Source organism: Equus przewalskii, chromosome 25 (genome assembly GCF_037783145.1).
Source record: "Equus przewalskii isolate Varuska chromosome 25, EquPr2, whole genome shotgun sequence".
Classification (NCBI taxonomy): domain Eukaryota; kingdom Metazoa; phylum Chordata; class Mammalia; order Perissodactyla; family Equidae; genus Equus; species Equus przewalskii.
In genome coordinates, this window is record NC_091855.1 from 44,830,247 (window position 1) to 44,849,923 (window position 19,677).

At 41.9% G+C, this 19,677-nt stretch overlaps 1 protein-coding gene across 3 annotated transcripts in view; it reads left to right on the top strand.

Moving 5' to 3' along the window:
• The window catches only part of TDRD9 (tudor domain containing 9), a 119,729-nt gene that overhangs the window by 16,717 nt on the left and 83,335 nt on the right, over window positions 1-19,677 (top strand). For 2 of the 3 annotated variants that reach the window (XM_070593444.1, XM_070593446.1), the window contains exons 2-7: window positions 1,824-1,930; window positions 8,247-8,344; window positions 9,652-9,873; window positions 10,404-10,526; window positions 14,100-14,180; window positions 16,750-16,914. In XM_070593444.1, the coding sequence (XP_070449545.1) occupies window positions 1,824-1,930; window positions 8,247-8,344; window positions 9,652-9,873; window positions 10,404-10,526; window positions 14,100-14,180; window positions 16,750-16,914 (796 nt within the window). Of the gene's footprint in view, window positions 1-1,823; window positions 1,931-8,209; window positions 8,345-9,651; window positions 9,874-10,403; window positions 10,527-14,099; window positions 14,181-16,749; window positions 16,915-19,677 lie in introns of all 3 variants that reach the window. The other variant, XM_070593445.1, reaches the window with a different exon arrangement.

Genomic DNA, 19,677 nt, shown 5'->3' on the forward strand with positions numbered 1-19,677 from the left:
CTGTTAAAATAGGAGTCAGATATTGTTATTTCTCTCTCTGCTCAAAACTCATCTCAGAACAAAAGCCCACCTCCTCATAATTACCCCTGCCAGTCCTGCAGGACCCCACCCCGCCCTCCTCTGGAAACTCCGGCTCTTCCTCCTACCTCTAGGCAAACCCCCATCCTCTTCCTGCTCCCTCTCCTGCAGCCACATGGGCCTCCCACCTCTCCCTGGCGTACTCTTACCTCAGGGCTTCTGTTTTCCTGTGTTCTTGGTCAGGAGATCTTCCTGCTTACGCAACTGCATGGCCCTTCTCTTACTTTCTTCTGATCTTTGCTTGAATGTCACTTATCCTCCTATTAACATTGCAACCCTCCTCACCCCATCTCTTCTCCGGGTTCCATTTTCCTCTGTATACTTATGACTGTCTGACATACTCCATGTTTTACTGTGCTCCTCTCCCCAGCTAGACTGTCCACTCCCTGAGGACAGCCTGCCAACTGCTTTATCCCAAGTGCCTAGGACAGTGCCTGCATGGAGCCAGCCCTGAATTCTTAATGTGTTGAGTGAACTGATGAGTAAATGTCAGGTAAAGAGTAAACAGAAGAATGCTGATACAAGTATTAATATTAGGCAAAAGTAGACTTTTATAGAAATAGCATTTTATTAAAGTAAACCTCAAATTTCAAGAATTGTTATTATACATTCATTTTTCTGATAGCAGTGCATTTAAAGTAGACATTGGTAACAAAAAGATAGTTAATTATAATTGATAGGAAATTTTGCATATCACACTGCAGTTGTCTTTTTTCGTGTAATGTTATGGATATTTGTTTGTATTAGTGTGAATATAGCCATGGCATTCTTTAAGTGATATATATTAAGTAAAAGTTTGCTATAGTTTAGCTTGTCCCTCTGTCAGGCATTTTTTTCAGGTTTTAACTATTACAAATATTATGAAAAGATACCCTTCCTCCCTGGAATCCTTTATGCCCTTAGCCTGTTTTATTTTTCCTTTGTATCACTAATGAGTATCTTATATGTCTGTCTCCTTCACTAGAATGACGGTTTCCTAAGGGCCAAGACTTTGTTGGTTCACTGCTATCTCTGTGTCTGAGACAGTGCCTCTCATGTGCTCGGTGTTCAGTACGTATTTGCTGAATGAATGGACGCTTCTGCACGTGTCCTTGGTGTGCTTCCTTGTCTACGTGTGCAGATATTGCTCTAAGGAAGATACCGAGGGAGGAAGTGTTGGCTTGCAGGAGATGTATGTTTTAAGTTTTAATAGATACTGGCAGATTGCCCTTCAGAATAAATGGTTGTACCCATTTATCACCCTCTTCCTATAATCTAAAAATATTTGTTCTTTTTGCCGATTTGAAGGATGAAAAAATGATTTCTCATTTTAATTTGCATCGACTTGGTAACTATCTAAATTTGAACTTATTTTCATTTGTTTGTTGACTATTTGAATTTTTTCTTCTATGACAATGTAAAAGTAACTATTCAAGAATTCCTCTAAGGGGCCAGGCCGGTGGTGCAGCAGTTACGTGCACACGTTCTGCTTCGATGGCCCGGGGTTTGCCGGTACAGATCCCAGTGGACATGGCATCGCTTGGCACGCCATGCTGTGGTAGGCATCCCACGTATAAAGTAAAGGAAGATGAGCACGGATGTTAGCTCAGGACCAGTCTTCCTCAGCAAAAAGTGGAGGATTGGCAGCAGATGTTAGCTCAGGGCTTATCTTCCTCAAAAAAAAAAAAAAAAAAAGGATTCCTCTAGCACATGGGGATTTCTTGGCTTTTTGGAAACAATATACTAACTTTAAGTATTCTTTGCAGGCCACTTAGCCAAAAGAGCTCAGAAATGGAGTATATTAACAAATACAGACAGCTTGAAGTACAACAATTTGATATGTATGGCAGTGAACAGTCAACCAGTGGGCCAGGTAAACAAGTATTTGAATATCGTGAAATATGTGTGAGTTGTTCACATGTTAAAACACTGAATTCCTAGAAGTCTTCAAGAAATGTAATATTTTGGTCAATAAAGAATCCATACTGCTTGTTAACTCGGGACTGTTTTGGGGGGTGGTGAGTATATGATACGTTGTAAATTGCTCATTTTTTCTCTTTTAAATGTAGTTCCTGAATTGTCTGTTCTTTGGAAGACTAAGAATGGTTTCTTACTTTACTCTTAATTAGAACTACTTAAAATTTTTATTTAAAGAATCGTTATAGTTTTTTTAAACAATAAACATGTTAAAACAAAATTTTAAGCAATGTATAAATGTATAAAATGAAAGAGAAAAGGTCTTTGTTAACACCCCCCCACCAAGGGTGGCCTGTTCAAAATTCGGATCAGACTGGTTACCTTCTGTGAACGTGCAGTTTTGCTTTCCTGAGCTGATTCTTATTAGCATCAGGCCATATTCACGTAAGAGAAGTCACCGTTTGGTTTTTTGCTTTATAAAAGATTACATGTCACAGACTTCCTACTAATTCAGCCGAGAAGCTCTGCCTCCTGTCCTTCTGCCCTGAGTGCTATGCTCAGACTGAGGGGTAGAAGTTGGGGTTAGAGGAATACTTTTCTTTGTTAGCCTTTTTAAAAATTATGAAATACATTAATCCTTAGCCTTCTGGGGATTTATTTGGGCTTCTTGATGATACAGAATATTGATGTCTTTCATCAGTTCTGGAAAATTCTGAGCCATTAATCTGTACTCCACACTCTCATTTAGTTTTGTACTTTTCATTTTTTGTCACTATACTGTATTAAGGTTAATTTCTCTTTGTTTGTCTTTCACCTTAGAGTAAAAGCAGCATTGAGTTCTTTGCCTTCCTCCCTGTGTTCTTGCCTTTTATAGACTTCAGCCTCGTGTTTCCTCATTATCTCATCGACCCTTCAGTTCTTTTAAGATGATGTTTGCAGGGGCGGCTGGGTGGCACAGCAGTTAAGTTTGCATAGTCCGCTTCAGCGGCCCGGGATTTGCGGGTTTGGATCCCAGGTGTGGACCTACACACTGCTTATCAAGCCATGCTGTGGCAGGTGTCCCACATATAAAGTAGAGGAAGATGGGCATGGAAGTTAGCTCAGGGCTGATCTTCCTCAGCAAGAAGAGGAAGATTGGTGGCGGATGTTAGCTCAGGGCTAATCTTCCACAAAAAAAAAAAAAAAAAAAAGATGATGTTTGTATATTTCACCTAGCATCTTTGGTTGCCCTCAGGAGAAATATTTGTCTGAACAAACCAGTGCATTATTATCAGAAGTGATAGTTCAAAATGTGTGTGTCTTTGGTCCACTTTTTACTTATGCTAAGAAAGATACAAAGTTGTACATATAAGCATGTTTATTACCATTGTTGCTTATCTGTGGGAAGGCTTAGAAGTCTCTCAATGTCAGTAACAGAGGATTGGTGATTTTATCTGTATAGTGGAATACTCTGCAGCTTTAATAGAAGCATGAAATAGCCATATGGGTTATTGTGGAAGGACATCCATCATCTAATATTTCCGTTTGGGGAGGCATATTAACTTTCACATGACAAATGATATAATCCTTCTTGTTACACCCGTATATACTGGCCCTGGGGCACGCACACAAACCCAGCGCACACCACCTGCTGGTCCTGGGGCATGCCATATGGAATTGCCACTGTTTGAAAGTAGCTGGATTACAAATGAATGCCTGCAATTCGAGATGTCTGCTCTTATAACTTTTGATTTGGATTCTCATTCGAAGCTGCTATTTTCTTTCTCTGGCCATAGCATCTTAGTATATTTGGAGCTTTTCACCAGGCAGTCACGTAAATTATAGCTTTGGCTGCAGTTGGAGGATTTATTCAGCAACCAGTATTTATCAAGGTGTGTGCCAGGGACTGCACGAGGCAGTGAGAATATGATAAGTGAGAGGACCTGGTCCCTTCTCATACAGAGATTATTGTTTAATCATGTAGCTACACAGAGAAGTGCTTTTGGAGATAAATGTTCTGAAAGACAGCTTTCTGGGCCCTAAGACAAGGGTTTCTCACTTGAGCTGGGCTATCGGGAAAGTAACAGTGGAGCTTGGAGCTGAAGGATGAATAGAAGTTACCTAGGCAGTGTGGGATCGGGGTGGAGGGGGCGATGTGTGCATAGAGCCTGTGGTGGGAGAAAGCCTGGGTCTCCAGTCCTGGAAGAGGACCAGTATGCCGGGGAGTCTAGAGTCCGGGTGGGTGGGCCTGGGCAGGGTCACTTGTAGGCTGAATAATAGTGCCCCAAAGAGGTCCCAATCCTAATCCCCAGAGCCTCTGACTGTGTTCCCTTACGTGGTGAAAGGAACTTGCAGCTCTGAGTTAAAGAGCTTGTCCAGGTGGGCCCGGTACAATCACAGGGCTCTGCTAAGGGGGAGGCAGGAGGATCAGAGGTAGTAGTAGGGGACGTTAGTAGGTGACGTGACAACGGAAAACATAGGTTGGAGTGATATGAGAAAGGGGACATGAGCCAGGGAATGCAGGCCACTTCTAGAAACTGAAAAGATACAGATTCTTCCCTACAGAACCTTCCTCCGGAAGGAAGCAGCCGTGCCAACATCTTGATCTTAGCTCAGTGAGACTGATTTTGGACTTCTGACTTCCAGAACTGTAAAAGAATAGATGGATGTTGTTTTTAAGCCACTAAGTTTGTGGCAGTTTGTTACAGCAGTAATAGAAAACTAGCACAGTTGTATTGGTTGAGGCTGGATGAGTTAGAGGCATGAGCGGTAATGACCATGGGCCATAACTAAGAATTTTGGTCTTAATACTCAGAGCATTGGGAAACTTTAAATGTTCTATGTTTTTCTTGGGATGAATGTGAAGGGAGGAGAGGAATGTCATGTGATTAGATTGGTGTTTTGAGAAAACCGTTCTGTTCATACTGGAGGGAATGGATTGGGGGGTCAGAGCAGATTCGAGGAGAAGAGTTGGGAGGAGTCGCCCTAGTCTAGGCAAGACTTGATGCTGATGACTAGGGCAAGGCAGTGGAGCTGGGGAGGCGAGCCGGTCCGGGGACAGTCTTACAGGACCCGGTGATGTGTTGCGTATGGATGTGAGAGAGCAGGGGCCACGGGAGGCAGGGAGGTGCTTTGAAGTGCTTTTGGAGCACAGAAGAAGAGAGATGAGGTTATCACACGTGTGTGTGTGTATATCCACACACAGCTATTTCTGTTTCTATTAGAACCATGAGATCACGCTGATAACCGATTCCAATCCAGCACCTCAGGTTTCAACATGAACGTTGTTTTATCAGGTTATAAAATCCTTTGATTCAAAATACTTTCGATTTTGATATGATAGAGGTGCCATTTCATCTATATAAGTGTTTTTAAAAATTATTTCTAAATTTAAGTCCAAGAATGCACATTCAGTGAATTCCTATAGATTACATTAGGATCATTTTATATAGTTAAAGGTGAATCATTTAAGAAAAGTTGAGATTAATAGCATTTCCTAACAGCTTGAGCTGGTTCCAAATTGTGGACTCCTGCAGGGTTCTGTTGCTTTTGTATGACAATTTCGAATTTGTCCTGGGACCATGTCTTTGGGTTGTGATTAAATGCCACAGTGCTGCCTCCCTTTTGACTTGGTGATATTTTCAGTGGTTGCTTCCATCCTCCTTACAGCTTTTCTCCCAGTTTTAAGCGAATGGCCTCTGTGGAATATATAATAACTGAAAAGGGAAACATTCAAGTTGAGTTAATTTTGTATTCAGAATACCATCCTATACTTGGAGAAAATAATATACAATTATTTATTTTGAAGATTTAATTTTATGGTTAAATCAGTAATTAAACTTATTTTCTATAATGTATGGTCTCTAGATTTTAAGATAGAGAAATATTATGTTCTCCAGTTAAAATCCATTATATACTGTTTGGAACCCCAAACTGCTGAAATTTTTGGTTAGATTTTATATTTGGTTGATGGTAATATAGTGGGGTAGCTTAATGGAGAGAAAGTAGCATTTTTTTATGGTTTCCAGTTTTTTCCAGTTCATGTAAAATATTTTAACGGTAATAACTTAGGATAAAGAGATAACAGGAAAATAAAAATAGCAAATTTTGAGGTTGAGATATTTCTCATGTCACTTTTGGATTATACATTGCCATATGTAGTTTGTTGATTTGCCTTAAATTATCTCTTTTCTTTGAGAACTTAACCATGATGCTTTTCCAAGTCGCCTACCTTTGATTTTGCTGCTGATGCATAGATGAAAGAGCAGACGGCCGTGAACATCTCTCTGGTTTCCTGTCCTCCCTCTGGCGGTAGACATGGAGGCAGGACCCGATTTGTACTGGGTCTGCTTCACCAGTGACCTAAAAACGTCAGACTGTGTTTTGTGTTATGTGGAGGAAGGGCTAGGGTTTAGACAGTACAGTTAGGACTTTTGAAATTTTTTTCTTGTAAAATTTCTGTCTTTAAGTTGCAACCTTCAAAATGCATGTAATCAAGGAATGTAAGTCACATCAATGTTGTCAAAGTAACAGCTTGTTTAGCAGCACTGAACCTGGGCTTAAAGTCTCTCAGCAAAAAATACAGCTGCTCCTTTTGTATTTCTAAAGGAGTCTGTCACCTTCTCTCCCCTTTGCAGAGCTCCTCCCTGAGTCCCTCACTCCCTCTGTCCCCACTGCTTGTCCCTCCATCTCCCAGTGGTGTCCCCTGTCTGTCCTCACTCACAAGGCTGTGTGGATTCTCACCCCTTTCATGTATTATGTTGAAAAGGCCTATTATTGATTGATGAACCTACCAGCATCAAGAATGGGAAGGTATATGTTTGTTTTTTCCCCAGTTCATGTATATATTATCTCAGTTCTTATGTTTGTGGGCTGGCCTGCATACTCAACTACCTTTCGAAGTTCCGAATAATTTAATGAAATGTTGGAACCATGTGTAAGTTAGGAACTGTTCACACATTGAATATTGCTCAGACTCGATGTTTTGAAGGTAGTGTGGTTACTTTTAAGGACTCTGTAGCTGAGAATTCTTCTGGAAGGGCTGAGACTGGGAGTAAGTACAACAATTGGGGAAACAGGAAGGCATCAGTGATTGTGTGTGGTTTTTTTTTTAAAGGTGAAAGGAGTAGTGGAAGGAAAGTGAGATATGAGAATGGAAAGAAAAGGGCATGTTTGAGAGAGTTTGGCAGTCAGTAATGAGGTTGATTGGAAGATTAGAAAGCCGTTGAGGGCAGGACTTAGAGAACTTTCCCCCTAAGTCAGTGGCCACTGATGCTCTAGAAAGAACACTTATCCACAAAGAAGACACTTTTGCTTTGAGAGCTTAGAACACATCTGGCTCCTCTGTTTTTAAAATTCAGAATGAGTGCTGCACACCTTGATTAAAATATGGGAAAATAGCCATATTTTAATTATGTATTATTAGGCTAATTATAAAACTCAGAATATATGTACAGGAAAAAAGCAGGAAAGCACAAGTAAAGCTTGGATACGTGTGAATCAGGCAGGAAGGGATGACGGCAGAAATGGAGGGGAGGAGAGCTTAGGACAGGGGAGTGAGGGCTGGGAGGAAAAGGAAAGGTGGGGTGTTGGGGAGACACCTGGGGAGCAATGAGTTCAGTCCAACATGGAGAGAGGGAGGCTTAACAGCAGATTGACTTCGGAAGTACAAGTTATTTCCCAGGAGAAGTCTGCATCCCAGGAAGTTTGATGGTTTGTCAGTTTGTCAGGTGGTGACCAGAGGTCCAGAATTTGTAGCGTAGCTGGAGAGTAGCATGTCTATTTACAAGAGGACATTGAGTAGGTCAGACTGTCAGAGCGCCACGTCGTGCGTCGTTATGAGTAAAGTTGCCCATTTTTATGATACCCATAGTTCATAAGTTGTGTTTGGTTGTCTGCTACCAATTTATTTTAGCAGCAAGGAATGAACGCTTAACAAATTGATGCGTTCTATTGAAGTTTCAAATAAAAGTTTGTGCTTTAAGCTAACCATTTTAGTATCATTTTCAAGTGACAAGTACTGTGTTTTACAGGTCTTTTATCATAGAAGGTAGCGCTGAGCACATCCTTGATGGCTGTGAGGGAGGGATAAAAATGTGCTCAGCTTATATAAATTATTAAGAGTGGGTACAAAGCAAATTTTCTGCTTGCACTGTTAGCCTGTAGAATATATATTTTTGTATTTGTGTGTGTACATATATGTGCTATACATAGAGATTAGGTAGAACATTGGGTTACTTACCTTCTCTTTTTTCAGATAAGAAATAGCATTATATTGTTTTGTCTGAATCCAGGTCCAAGGCCACCTTTGGCTAAATTAAGCAATGTTACCTGCATCCCAGAGACAACTTATAAATATCCTGATTTGCCTATAAATCGATGTAAAGAAGAGGTAAAATTATTTTTGTCATAATGTAATTTTGCTCTTTGAATAAATACCCAAGGCCCAGCACTTTTGGCTGATAGGTCGACAGTGGTGAGGTGCCAGGTGAGCACACCAGGCGTGTGCAAGGCCCTGTGGCAGACGGTGGAGGGCGTACTGGGCACAGGAGGTGGTTGTATGCGTAACCACCTGGAGAGTCTTCCTTTGACTGGACTTCGTTTGTTCAGCCTTCCCCTGAGCTCGTCTCCTCACTCTGAGTGTGGTGTAGTCTTCCCTCCTGTAGAGGAACTGTGAGGACACCCCTGCTCCTTCCCCGGAGGGCACTATGGAAAGCAGCTCGTTGCCCAGTCTTTTTATAGAGAAACAATGTGCCTCAGCCCCGGGACTCCAGCATTCCGGGGGATTTTCTTTACGCTTTTGCTCGTTTTTCTGCCTAGTGGTTGATTTGGTCAATCATTGGTACATCATGTTATGAACAATGCTGGGCCAGATAAAGCAGCAGGATGATTACGTTTTCAATTATTTACATGTTATTAAACATTGTTAAAAGTAAGCACTGAAACTTTTATTAAATATACTAGTGGAAGAAGCAGTTACAGATAAAATAAAAACTGTAGATGTTTCAAATTTAATTTTTATTTTGCTTTAGATTAAATCACACAACTTTGTAGAATATGTATACTTTGTTAATTTTTAGAGACCAATATTCAAATTATTTTGTGTTCCCGGACCTTAGCAATAGCTAGAGAGATAAGAGCTTAAATACATTTAAGGTGGAGGTAGGGGAGTGTTGGGGAGGAATTGGATTGGAGTTTTAAAAATGCTCCATTCAGTCCGTAGGTGGGACAGTGGAAATTGTTTAAAAATGTGTCTGAAGAATTTCAAATGAAATTTAAAAACCAGTTGAGTGTAGTAGCAACTGTTTTTTCGTGTTTCTTAGGATTTCATGTGCAGTAGAATTATTTTAAAATTTCAAAATGATAGAAATTTAGACTTAGCCAGAGCTATAGAAATCTAGTTTGGTATTTTCATTTTTATAGATGAAGAAATTGAGACCTAGAGAGCTGAAGTTGGTGTGGTTTTTCCGTAGTCATAACAGTTGTTTCATAGTGGTCAAATTGGTTTTAAACATAGCAACCCCACAGAACCTTCTTGCTCTCTTTTGTGATGTCAGATAGTTATTAATTTAACTTTTAAAGATGAAAGGAAAATAAGTCCTGAAAGTCTTCCTAAGATAAAGCTTCTAGTTCATAGGTAATACTTTATATCGTTGTTAATTTTGCAGCAATTTTGAAAGAATTGTTTTTAAATTCTAGGTTATTTCTTTGATAGAAAGTAATTCTGTGGTGATTATTCATGGTGCCACAGGGAGCGGTAAAAGTACTCAGCTCCCACAGTATATCTTGGATCATTACATTCAGCGCTCGGCCTACTGCAACATCGTGGTCACCCAGCCCCGGAAGATCGGGGCCAGCAGCATCGCCAGGTGGATTAGTAGAGAGCGCGCCTGGGCTCTGGGAGGCTTGGTGGGCTACCAGGTGAGACAGAGCGCACTCCTCTCTCTCCTTGTTGATTCTCTACTCTGTGTAAGGTGATGATGGGTTGTGATTATTTCTGCTGGAAATTAAAATGAAACCAGTTGCTTGTAGAGCAGAACTGTGACATGATTTTAAAAATAGTGAAACTCTGAATTTCTGGAAAATAACTTTAATTCCTTTCCCAGTTGAATAGGAAAGAAATGAGAATTCTCAGACTCATGGCTTTTATAATTTTGTTCTTCTGATTTTATTTTTTGTATGTAGATGTCTTTATACACAATTGTCTTAATGTAAAAATGATATAGGTAATATGACTAGAAAAGCCAAACTCTTCCCCTACACAAAAAAGGGAAGAAAAAAATCAGCTTAACTTCAGTTTTGATTTGGACCCTGTATTTTTTGATGTACGGTAATTTTTTATTTCCTTTCTTACCTCTATGATTAAATGGACATACCCTTTTTTGGTAGTTAAATGCGAGCCATTTAAACCTGAAAATTTTCTCCTTTCTCTTTTCCTTTACCAAATTTAGGTAGGGTTGGAGAAAATAGCAACGGGAGACACGAAGTTAATTTATATGACAGCTGGAGTCCTGCTTCAAAAACTCGTTAGTGCCAAGAGTTTGATGGAGTTCACCCATGTCTTCATTGATGAAGTTAGTATTTGTTATGCATGGCTCTGCTCTTATGTTTGTGTTCTCATTTCACAAGAGAATACAGTGCAAGTTACTGTGACTGTTCTTTACTTGTAAAGTGTCTTAGAGTACCTAGGGTCTGTATCTGCCTATTCTACTTATGAATGTTGATTTTCTGTTTTTATTCTTTGTCCTTGGTTCCAAAATGCGGGCAGGGAGGTTGAGGATTATGGGAAGATTCCTTGTTTAGAGCAGGCGTTGGCAGACTACAACCCTTAGGCCAAATTTGGCACCTGTTTTTGTAAATAAAGTTTTATTGGAACACGGTTTTGCTCATTTGTTTATGGTTGCTGCTGTGCTACAACAGAAGAGATGCGTAGTTGTGACAGAGACCATATGTTCTGCAAAGCTGGAAATATTTACTTTGTGGCCTTTTATAAAAGGCCTTCCATAGGAAAATTCTGCCAATCCCTGGTTTAGAGTATTAGCTACAGCAGACAGTTAATTTAATTAACTGTTTGGTTAATTTAATTGTCTGAGCTTTAATTGATGTGGGTATTTTCACTGCCTTACATGTACTTTCCGTCTAATAAAACAAGGACAATATCTTTAAAAAAACCCAATAAATATAAGATATTGATTTATTCACCTTTCAAAAAAAAGAGAAAACTCTAATAAAGTATTGTGAACCCCGTATTTGTGCCAGTCTTAGCTTTCCAAACTTTCCTCAGTCAGGATGGAATAGTTCATTGATTTTGCTTGTATTTTAAGCAAGAAGTTTTTGAGCTGGGGGGGTGTCGTGTTCAGACAACTTTCCCTGGAGTTTTGGAATGCCTCCACTCCAAACTCTTGAGTTTTAGACCTCATCAGTAACGATGCCTTGAGAGGTGTTACTTATTTCTCAAGGAATTAGAAACTTCAGCAAATAAATAGGATTTGTAGGAGGTTGTGAGATGGGGCTGGAGTGCCTGATAGGGGCTGAAATGAAACCATCTGGGCAGTGGTTTAGGGTAAGTTCTCTCCTCTCTCTTGACGTGTGTGTGGTCATTGGTAATACTGAGACATCCTGCAGGAAAGCTGAGTGGGTGCCTTTGCCATCTTGTGTACATTTACTTGGTTTTAAATTGCTGTGAGGGAGAGTAGAAGGTGGAAAAATGTTTTCTTGTTATTCTTCGCAAAATATGTGATGTACAGTATGGTTCAGAATTTTCTTTATGACTTGGCAATTTTGAGTGTCTTTAGATTAGGTAGAGAGGAAATGCAGATTTAGTAGGCAGTATACTCTCAGGTGGTGTTATGCAGTTCACAGTCAGTCAGTATCACTTATAGTGCCTGTTCCTGAGCGCTCCGGATAGGGTTCACCCCTGGCTGGTTTGCTCTGGAGCTCTCCCGCTGACGCCTCAGTTTATTTTCTGGTTATGTGGTCCTTCTGACTGGTCAAGTAGGCTTCCTTGCACACATACACGAGTGATGTGGACACACCCATCCACACTGCGTTCTTCCTGAAGCTACACCGTGATAGTTGAGCAAAAGTTGACTCCTCTCTGCAAGAGCGTGCCCTACGAGGGCGTGGTAGCTGGAAGAGAACTGTCTTGTCTCTGATTCAACTTCCTGCTCTCCCATGGTATCCCAGCACCTAGTAGGTGCTCTAGTCATTATTTGCTTGAGGAAGGAGTAGATTGGATATACCTGAAATTTTAGGTTTACAAACAATATGGTTCCTATTGTCTGGGATGATTTGAATTTCAAAAGAAATCTAACAGCGGAAGTTGAATATGGCCAGAAAGTTGAAAACGGAATGATAATGGTTTTAACTTCTTAGCTCTTGAAAAAGAATAAACTAGCTTCAGGTCAATGATTCATTCAATAAGCATTTCTCGAGTACCTGCCTCAGTAGGTGCTGGGGTTATAAAGACAGATGAGTTGCAGTTTCTTCTCTCAGCCATTTCCTGGGGAGACAGGTGCCTGCCGAGGTCGGTGTATTCATGTGCTACAGAGAGAGCCTGCTGGGATCCTGGAGATAGAGGGGCTGGTGGGGTCCTCAGGGCGGGACGAGGAGGCAGGGCCAACCTCGAGAACCAGGAACTGGGGAGAAGCTGGGTTGTGTAAAGTCTGAGGGTGGGGAGGGTGAGGTCTGAATGCTGAGGAGAAGTCACTTTGGGGTCTTCACTGAGGCAAGCTTTTATTTTTCTTCTTCAAGTCAGAGACAGGAGGTTTGTGCTGAGGAAGTGTAATGCAGTCTGGTGATAGAATGAATAAGAATTAGATTTATAATGCTGTCTGTTAGGATTTCCAGCCATTATCCATGAATGTTAAATACTTTTCAGCTACTAGTTTTTTCTCTTCTTTTCTCTCTCTTCCTTCCCTACACTTCTTCACTGGGAAGAGAGGAAGATGAGTAGGACCTGGAAAGGCATTGGTACAGAATAAATGATCAGGCCTTTCACAGTGAGAAGACCTCTCCCTCTTTCAAACTCAGTAGCTGATCTCTCCACTTTTTTTTTTTTGAGGAAGATTAGCCGTGGGCTAACATTTGCTGCCAATCCTCCCCTTTTTGCTGAGGAAGATTGGCCCTGAGCTAACATCCGTGCCCATCTTCCTTTACTTTATATGTGGGATGCCTGCCACCACAGCATGGCGTGCCAAGCGGTGCCATGTCCGCACCGGGGATCTGAACCAGTGAACCCTGGGCCACCAAAGCAGAAAGTGCACAATTAACCGCTGTGCCACAGGGCCGGCCCTGATCTCTCCACTTTGACAGAGAAGTGTCCCACAGTAGACTCTTACTGTCCCCTTGTGTGGTGAGGTATCCTGACGGAGTGGTAGAAAAGTAGCCCCATGTGCCTTAGCTGGCTCTGGGGCGGGGCAGGGTGGGGGAAGGTGGGGCCAGACTGGGGAGGCTGAGGGGGCTGGAGTCCTTGAGTCGACTGAGCCCGTGAGGTCTCTGAGGAGGGCTGTGAAGCTGTGCTCTCCCCGAATGCTCCTGCAGTCGTCCCTGTTGACCTCAGCTCCTAATCTAGTTCTGCTTTACCTGCTTTTGACTGATCCGGATCCGGCTTTAACGGGGCCAGCGCTGCCCACTCTTGGGGACTGCGGTCCTGTGTGTCCTGGAGCATGTGCTGCTCGGCCCAGCTTCCGCCCTATACTTATGTGCTGAAGTAACAGTGTAGCTGGAGACCGTGCAGAGGTGTGTGGTAGGCAAGGGGTAGGATTAGGAGGTTGGTCCCATGGTTCTTTGTGCTGGGGGCGGTGGGATGATTTTGGTTGTCACAGTGCCCAGGAGCACCACTGGCATTGAGTGGGCAGGGCCAAGGATACTAAACATTACTCTGCCCCAATGCCAGCAGGGTCCCAGAGAGAAGCACTGAGGGACAGTGACCACATGGCCTCTTATGTGCTCTTTGGTTTGTAGGCCAGTGTTCTTTGCTTCCTCTTAACCAGGAGTGATACTAGTCCCTGAGGAACTGCCTTTGGTGAGAGCTGCTTTGTCCCCAGTCTCCTAGGGGCAGCAGTACCCCCTTCCCTCTGCTCAGTCAGCAGTGACATGTGCGGTGCTTGATGCCATGTGGGGGCGCCCCCTTTTTTATTTTGTAGGTCCATGAGCGAACTGAAGAAATGGATTTCCTGCTGTTGGTAGTCCGCAAACTTTTAAGAACAAATTCACGTTTTGTGAAGGTAAATTTGATTTCATGAGTAACAGAAGTATTTATGGTTAAGATGTATTATTTAGTTTTGTTTCTCTTATTTTGACAGAAACAGTTGAAAGCAGTGACTCCTAAAATTTGCTGTCTTGTGTAGTGCTCCAGGTCTTGCTAGGAAGCTGGCTAAAGGACATTGTCTTAGGACCAGAGTATGGAATACTCTTTGGTTATTATGTTGCATTAAATTCTAAAATTTTCTCCAGGCTGCAGAAAATGATCTAATAATAGTTGACGCTAATGAAATGCTGGGTATTAGAGCACTGCTTTCCGTTGAGTCAGTACCTCAGTTTAAAGGCATGTGAATATCCCTGCAATCTGTTTTAGAAATAGCGCCAGAGCGCACTGAAGCCTGAGGCCGTCAGATGCACTGCTCTTTTAAAGACTTAGGTTATGAGTTGACTGAAAGTCTGTGGGAACGGTAAGTATTATTCCCATCTTATTTGAACAAAAAAGAAGGCATGAACTAGGCCAAAAGAGTGAAGGATTTTTAATAATTATGCAGTCAACCCATAGCTGGGTCCGTCCCGCTTATGCTAACTAGAGGTCTTCCGGAAACAGCTTGACAACGGGTGGCAGTGATTGGGATGTGCATCGCATTATATAAAGGGATTGTGAGGATTTACTGGCAATGGAAAACAATTGCTTTCTACATCATAAAATATTTTGCCTTCAAGTGTTTCATGTATTTATTCATTTAGGGGAACCTTTTTTCTCCTCTCCCCTGCCCTCCAAGGTGAGAAACGTCACTTAAGAATGTTCGCATTCTTACCTGGTGGGCACTAAATACATAGAACCTGAAATTTGCAGTAAGTTGTCTTATTGCTTCGATGAGTGTAAAATGAATGAGAGAATTTGGCTATTTCATTTCTTTCTGGAATTTTAGCTTAAAGATAGCATTGAAGATTGTTCAACACATCAGGACCTTTCTTGTCATTTGAAGACTTTTCTTTTTTACTCTAAGATAATGGCTTGATTACGTGTTTTTTAGTGTTCAGTAGTAAAGAGAGTTAAGAGTGTTGGTGGATTCAGAAAAATCTACCACACTGCTGACAGTGGTGGTCAGGAATTTGTATCTATTGTAGCAGTGGTAGGAAATGGTTTGTCAGTTTCAGCATTTTCATGATTTATTAAAAAGTATATGAAGCAGAATATTTTCTAAATATAGAACCTTATATGGTATGTGTAGTTGGGCCAAGAAATTAGAAGTCCAGTTCTAGATGGTTTAGGAATAAGTTTTTTGAAACTCTCAAAATTTTTTTTTTTTATTATTACTTCTTTTTTAAAAAGAGGGCCACCGTCAGCAACTTAGATGCAGATGGGTCTTAAGGACCCCCTTCCTCTCCCCACCTAAACCTTTAAAGGTCCCTGGATCCGTGCCATCCCCCGGTGACCCTGCTGTCACTGCTGGCTGACTAGACTCAGCCCAGGCCCACCCTGACAAGCAAGTTTCTTGGGCAGACTGACAATTGTCTGTTTGGAGGAGAGGCTGAGGGCCGCCTGGGGGAGGGCACACGATGGCGAGGCTGGTAGCAAAGCTAAATCTTTGTTGCCTTCAGCAGTCCAGATTTGGCCGTACGTTTGCATGCTCCCTCAACAGAACAAAAGCCCTGCAGTTTTCTAGCCTCACTGGTCCCTAGAAGATAGTTTAGGATCATCTCCTGTGACGGGGTGTGCCCCATGGGGCCACTCTTACACCCCAAGTGGCTTCTCAGAGCCTTCCTTCAGGCATCTCATTCAAAGTGAGTTCTGATCAATATGGGTTTTACCATTTGTGTCTAACATTGAAGGGGAAAATACAGATATTTTGTTTATCCAATAACTGTACTGATAATGCCTATATTTTACTTTTCTGATAAGATTTACGTTATAGAAATCCTAATTGCTGGATGCGGTGGGTGGGCAGCAGCCCGCAGGTAGCCGTGTTCACCCTTTGCTTAGCATTCTGGAGACTGGTGAATGGTGCAGATCCTTCGTAATGCTGCTGCCTCCGCCAGGGCACATCTGCTGGGCTGTGGATGCTGCTGCTGGCATTCATGGCTGAGTTTCTTAAGAATATCATCCTATATTTGCTTTTTGGCAAAAGTGAACCCTGCAGTCAGTCCCTGAGCCTCCACTGGTCCACTCCGGTCTGGACTGGTTCCTCCCTGCTGCTGCACAGCTGTTGTCCTAGGATGGCTCCAGATTCCTGGCCTAGAGCCAGGCTTTTCTGGATCTCTTGTCTTTGTCTTTGCTGCTTTCCTCTCTCATTTTGCTGGAACACAATATCTAGTAACTTATTCTGTTTTCAGTTAGTTTTCTGGTGCCAAGTTTCTGTTTAGAGAAATGGTTATGACTTAGCTTTATTGGAGATAGGGAGTTTCTCGCTTGGTAAAATGATTGAAGAGAAATAGGAAAAGTTGTCATCTCTGAGCATGCTTTATACTGCAGTAATTTGTCTTACACTAGAGATTAAATCGATGTCTTCCATTGAAGTCTCAGAAGTTATTAAAGCAGTTATCATTATCATTATTTTGTTTATTTTAATGGTTTCTCTTATTCTGTAGGTAGTCCTGATGTCAGCCACCATCAATTGTAAAGATTTTGCAGATTACTTTGCTGTTCCTGTTCAGAACAAGATGAACCCTGCATATGTTTTTGAAGTGGAAGGAAAGCCCCATTCAATTGAAGAGTATTATCTCAACGATTTGGAGCATGTTCATCACAGCAGGGTATGTTGGAAGGCATCGTTTCTTTGATGGTGAACGTGCTTTTGTATTTGATGAAACCTGCATTCATTAGCTACAGTTGCCAGGCTCTACTGGAACTTGAAATCAGAACAGAGCGATGGTATGGATCAGGACTGGGGAAGAATAAGAGGAAGGAAGCTCCTGGGTTTATTGTTATGCTCTCTGAGCATCATGAAGACTCATGTTGTATGTCCCTGTGAAAAGACTGGGACTGGTTTCATACTTTGTTGATGCTGAAAAATAAAATGTGAGATTTTAGTCAGCTGTAAAATTGTAGATTCAGTTGGGGGTGGGAGGGAATTTTATTTTGATTAAATTTTCTGCTGTGAGTTGTATTGCTCTAAACTGAAGGAGGATTGTGTTGCGGTAACAGTGAAGAATGATGATAATATATTCTTATGAAAAGTCACAGTAGATTTAATATGGGTAATACATTTAGGGGATTTGAAAATCAGAAAGTATAAGCAGCTTTCTTCTCCTATACTCTCTCTGCCCAGCTCCCTCCCAACAAGAGGAAGCCATTATTGTTATGTCCTGCGTTATGTCCTATGGCTCTACAAGCAAGGAGGGATGTGCTGTGTCTCCTTCACAGACATGACGGCGTTCTGCATGCCCTTGCTTTTTTCACTTCCCTAGTCACTTCTTTTCATATCAGTATGTAGTTTCTTCATTCCCTTTTTAGAACTCATAACATTCCTTTGTGAGAATATACTATTTTTTTTTAATTGAACTCATCTCCACCTTTCTGGGCTTTTCTTCTGAAAAATTCTGCTACAGAGAACAACTTTGCACATGTCCAAGTATGTCCTGTAGGCCGGGGTTTCTCAGCCTCAGCACTGTTGACATTTTGGGGCAGATAATTCTGTGTGCTGGGGGCAGTCCTGTCCACTGTAGGGTGTTTAGCAGCATCCTGGCCTCCACCCTCTAGATGCAAGTAGGGCTACCCTGCCCCCACTGTGACAGCCAGAAATGTTTCTAGACACCCCTGGGGAGTAAAACGCCCCTGTTGAAGAATCCTGTGTATGCCTTCCTAAATATAAGTTCCTGGCACCAGAGTCGCTGGGTCAGAGGATATATGCATTTGTCATTTTGATGGATGCTGCCAAATTGCTCTGTGTAGGAGTTTGACGTTTATTAAAAACATTTGTAATGTTAAAGTAAACAGTAGTCTCTGCTACAATGAGCTGGTTGAGTAGGTTTCACCTAACCTAAGAAGACATACTTTGTCAAATCTAATTATGTCGGGGGGCGGGGGTGGCCAGTGGTGCCCATGAAAAAGGAACACTTCTTTTTTTTACAACTTTTTAAGTGACAATATTTCAAAAGAACAGACAGTTGAAAGCATTTTGTAGAACACCCATATACCCATCACGTAGATTCCACAGTTAACACTTACTCTGTAGCATTTGGAAAAAACTGTTAGAACTAAGAAAGGAGCGCTGGCACATTGCTGTTCACTATCCTCCGTTTATTTGGATCTCACTGGTTTTCCCCCAGTGTCTTTCTTCTGCCCCAGGATCCCTCGTTGCTTTTAGTTGTCTTGTCTCCTTAGGCTCCTCTGGGCTGTGACGATTTCTCAGACTCCTCCTATTCTTGATGACTTTGACTGCAGGAGTACTGGTCAGGTATTTTGTAGGTTGCCCTACTATTGGAATTTTTCTCATGATTAGATTATGGGGGGGTTATGGATTTTGGGGAGGGAGACCACGGGGGTGAAGTGCTATCTTGTCTCAGGATTGGTGATGTTGCCCTTGATCTCTTGGCCAAGGTAGTCTTTGCTGTATGACATCACTCTCCTCTCCTTTTCTTTCGGTTTGTTTGTTGTCTGTCACCGCCCCCCCCCCCCCCCCAAGATGTAACTAGGGTCAGGAGGGACATGTCTCTCCTTTTCTTACTGTCCTCTTTGGAAATGAGTCACTAAGTGCAGCCTGTATTCAGGGTGGAGGGGAGAGGGCACTTATTTATAACATTTAAAAATTTTGCATTTTCTGATCCACTTTGGAATGTGAGAATAATGATGGTTTACTAGTCTTCTCTTCAGCTGGCCAAAATCTCATTCATTCCTGGTGATATTTATTTTATGTTCTGTGTCAGAGCTCAGAAACCTTAGGTAATTCCTTGTGGATGTGTTGAGGAGTGGAGTCGGGCCTGGGCGTTTGCCCTTTGAGACCATGTGGTCAAGGTAGCCCAGCTTCTGGGCAGCCAAGGCCCCTTGCCATGCGTGGGTTATGTTCAGCAGGCTAAAGAGTACCTGGCGTTAGATTTTTTTTTTGCTGAGGAAGATTAGCCCTGAGCTAACATCTGTGCCAGACTTCCTCCTCTTAATATGTGGGTTGCCACCACAGCATGGTTGATGAACAGTGCCCCGGATCTGAACCTGCAAACCCCAGGCCGCCAAATCAGAACACGCTGAACGTAACCAGTGCACTATGGAGCCAGCCCCTGGTATTAGCATTATTTACCAAGTGTCCTGTCTTTGCTATCTTATAGGTGCTCAGTAAATATTTCAATGAATGAATACTCAAGGCTTAACTATGTATTAATTTTAAGACTACAAAAATAATGTATAGATCCTGTTATATGGTGTTTGGAATCAGAGGACCTTTGTTAAAATTCCAATTTTATTATTGTTATTATTATATGCTGTCATGTGACCTAAGCACACTACTCAGTGTTTCAAGGGAGAAGCATCCTTCCTTCTGTGGAGCATCAGCCTTCCCACCTGTGTTGTACACCCCTTCCCAT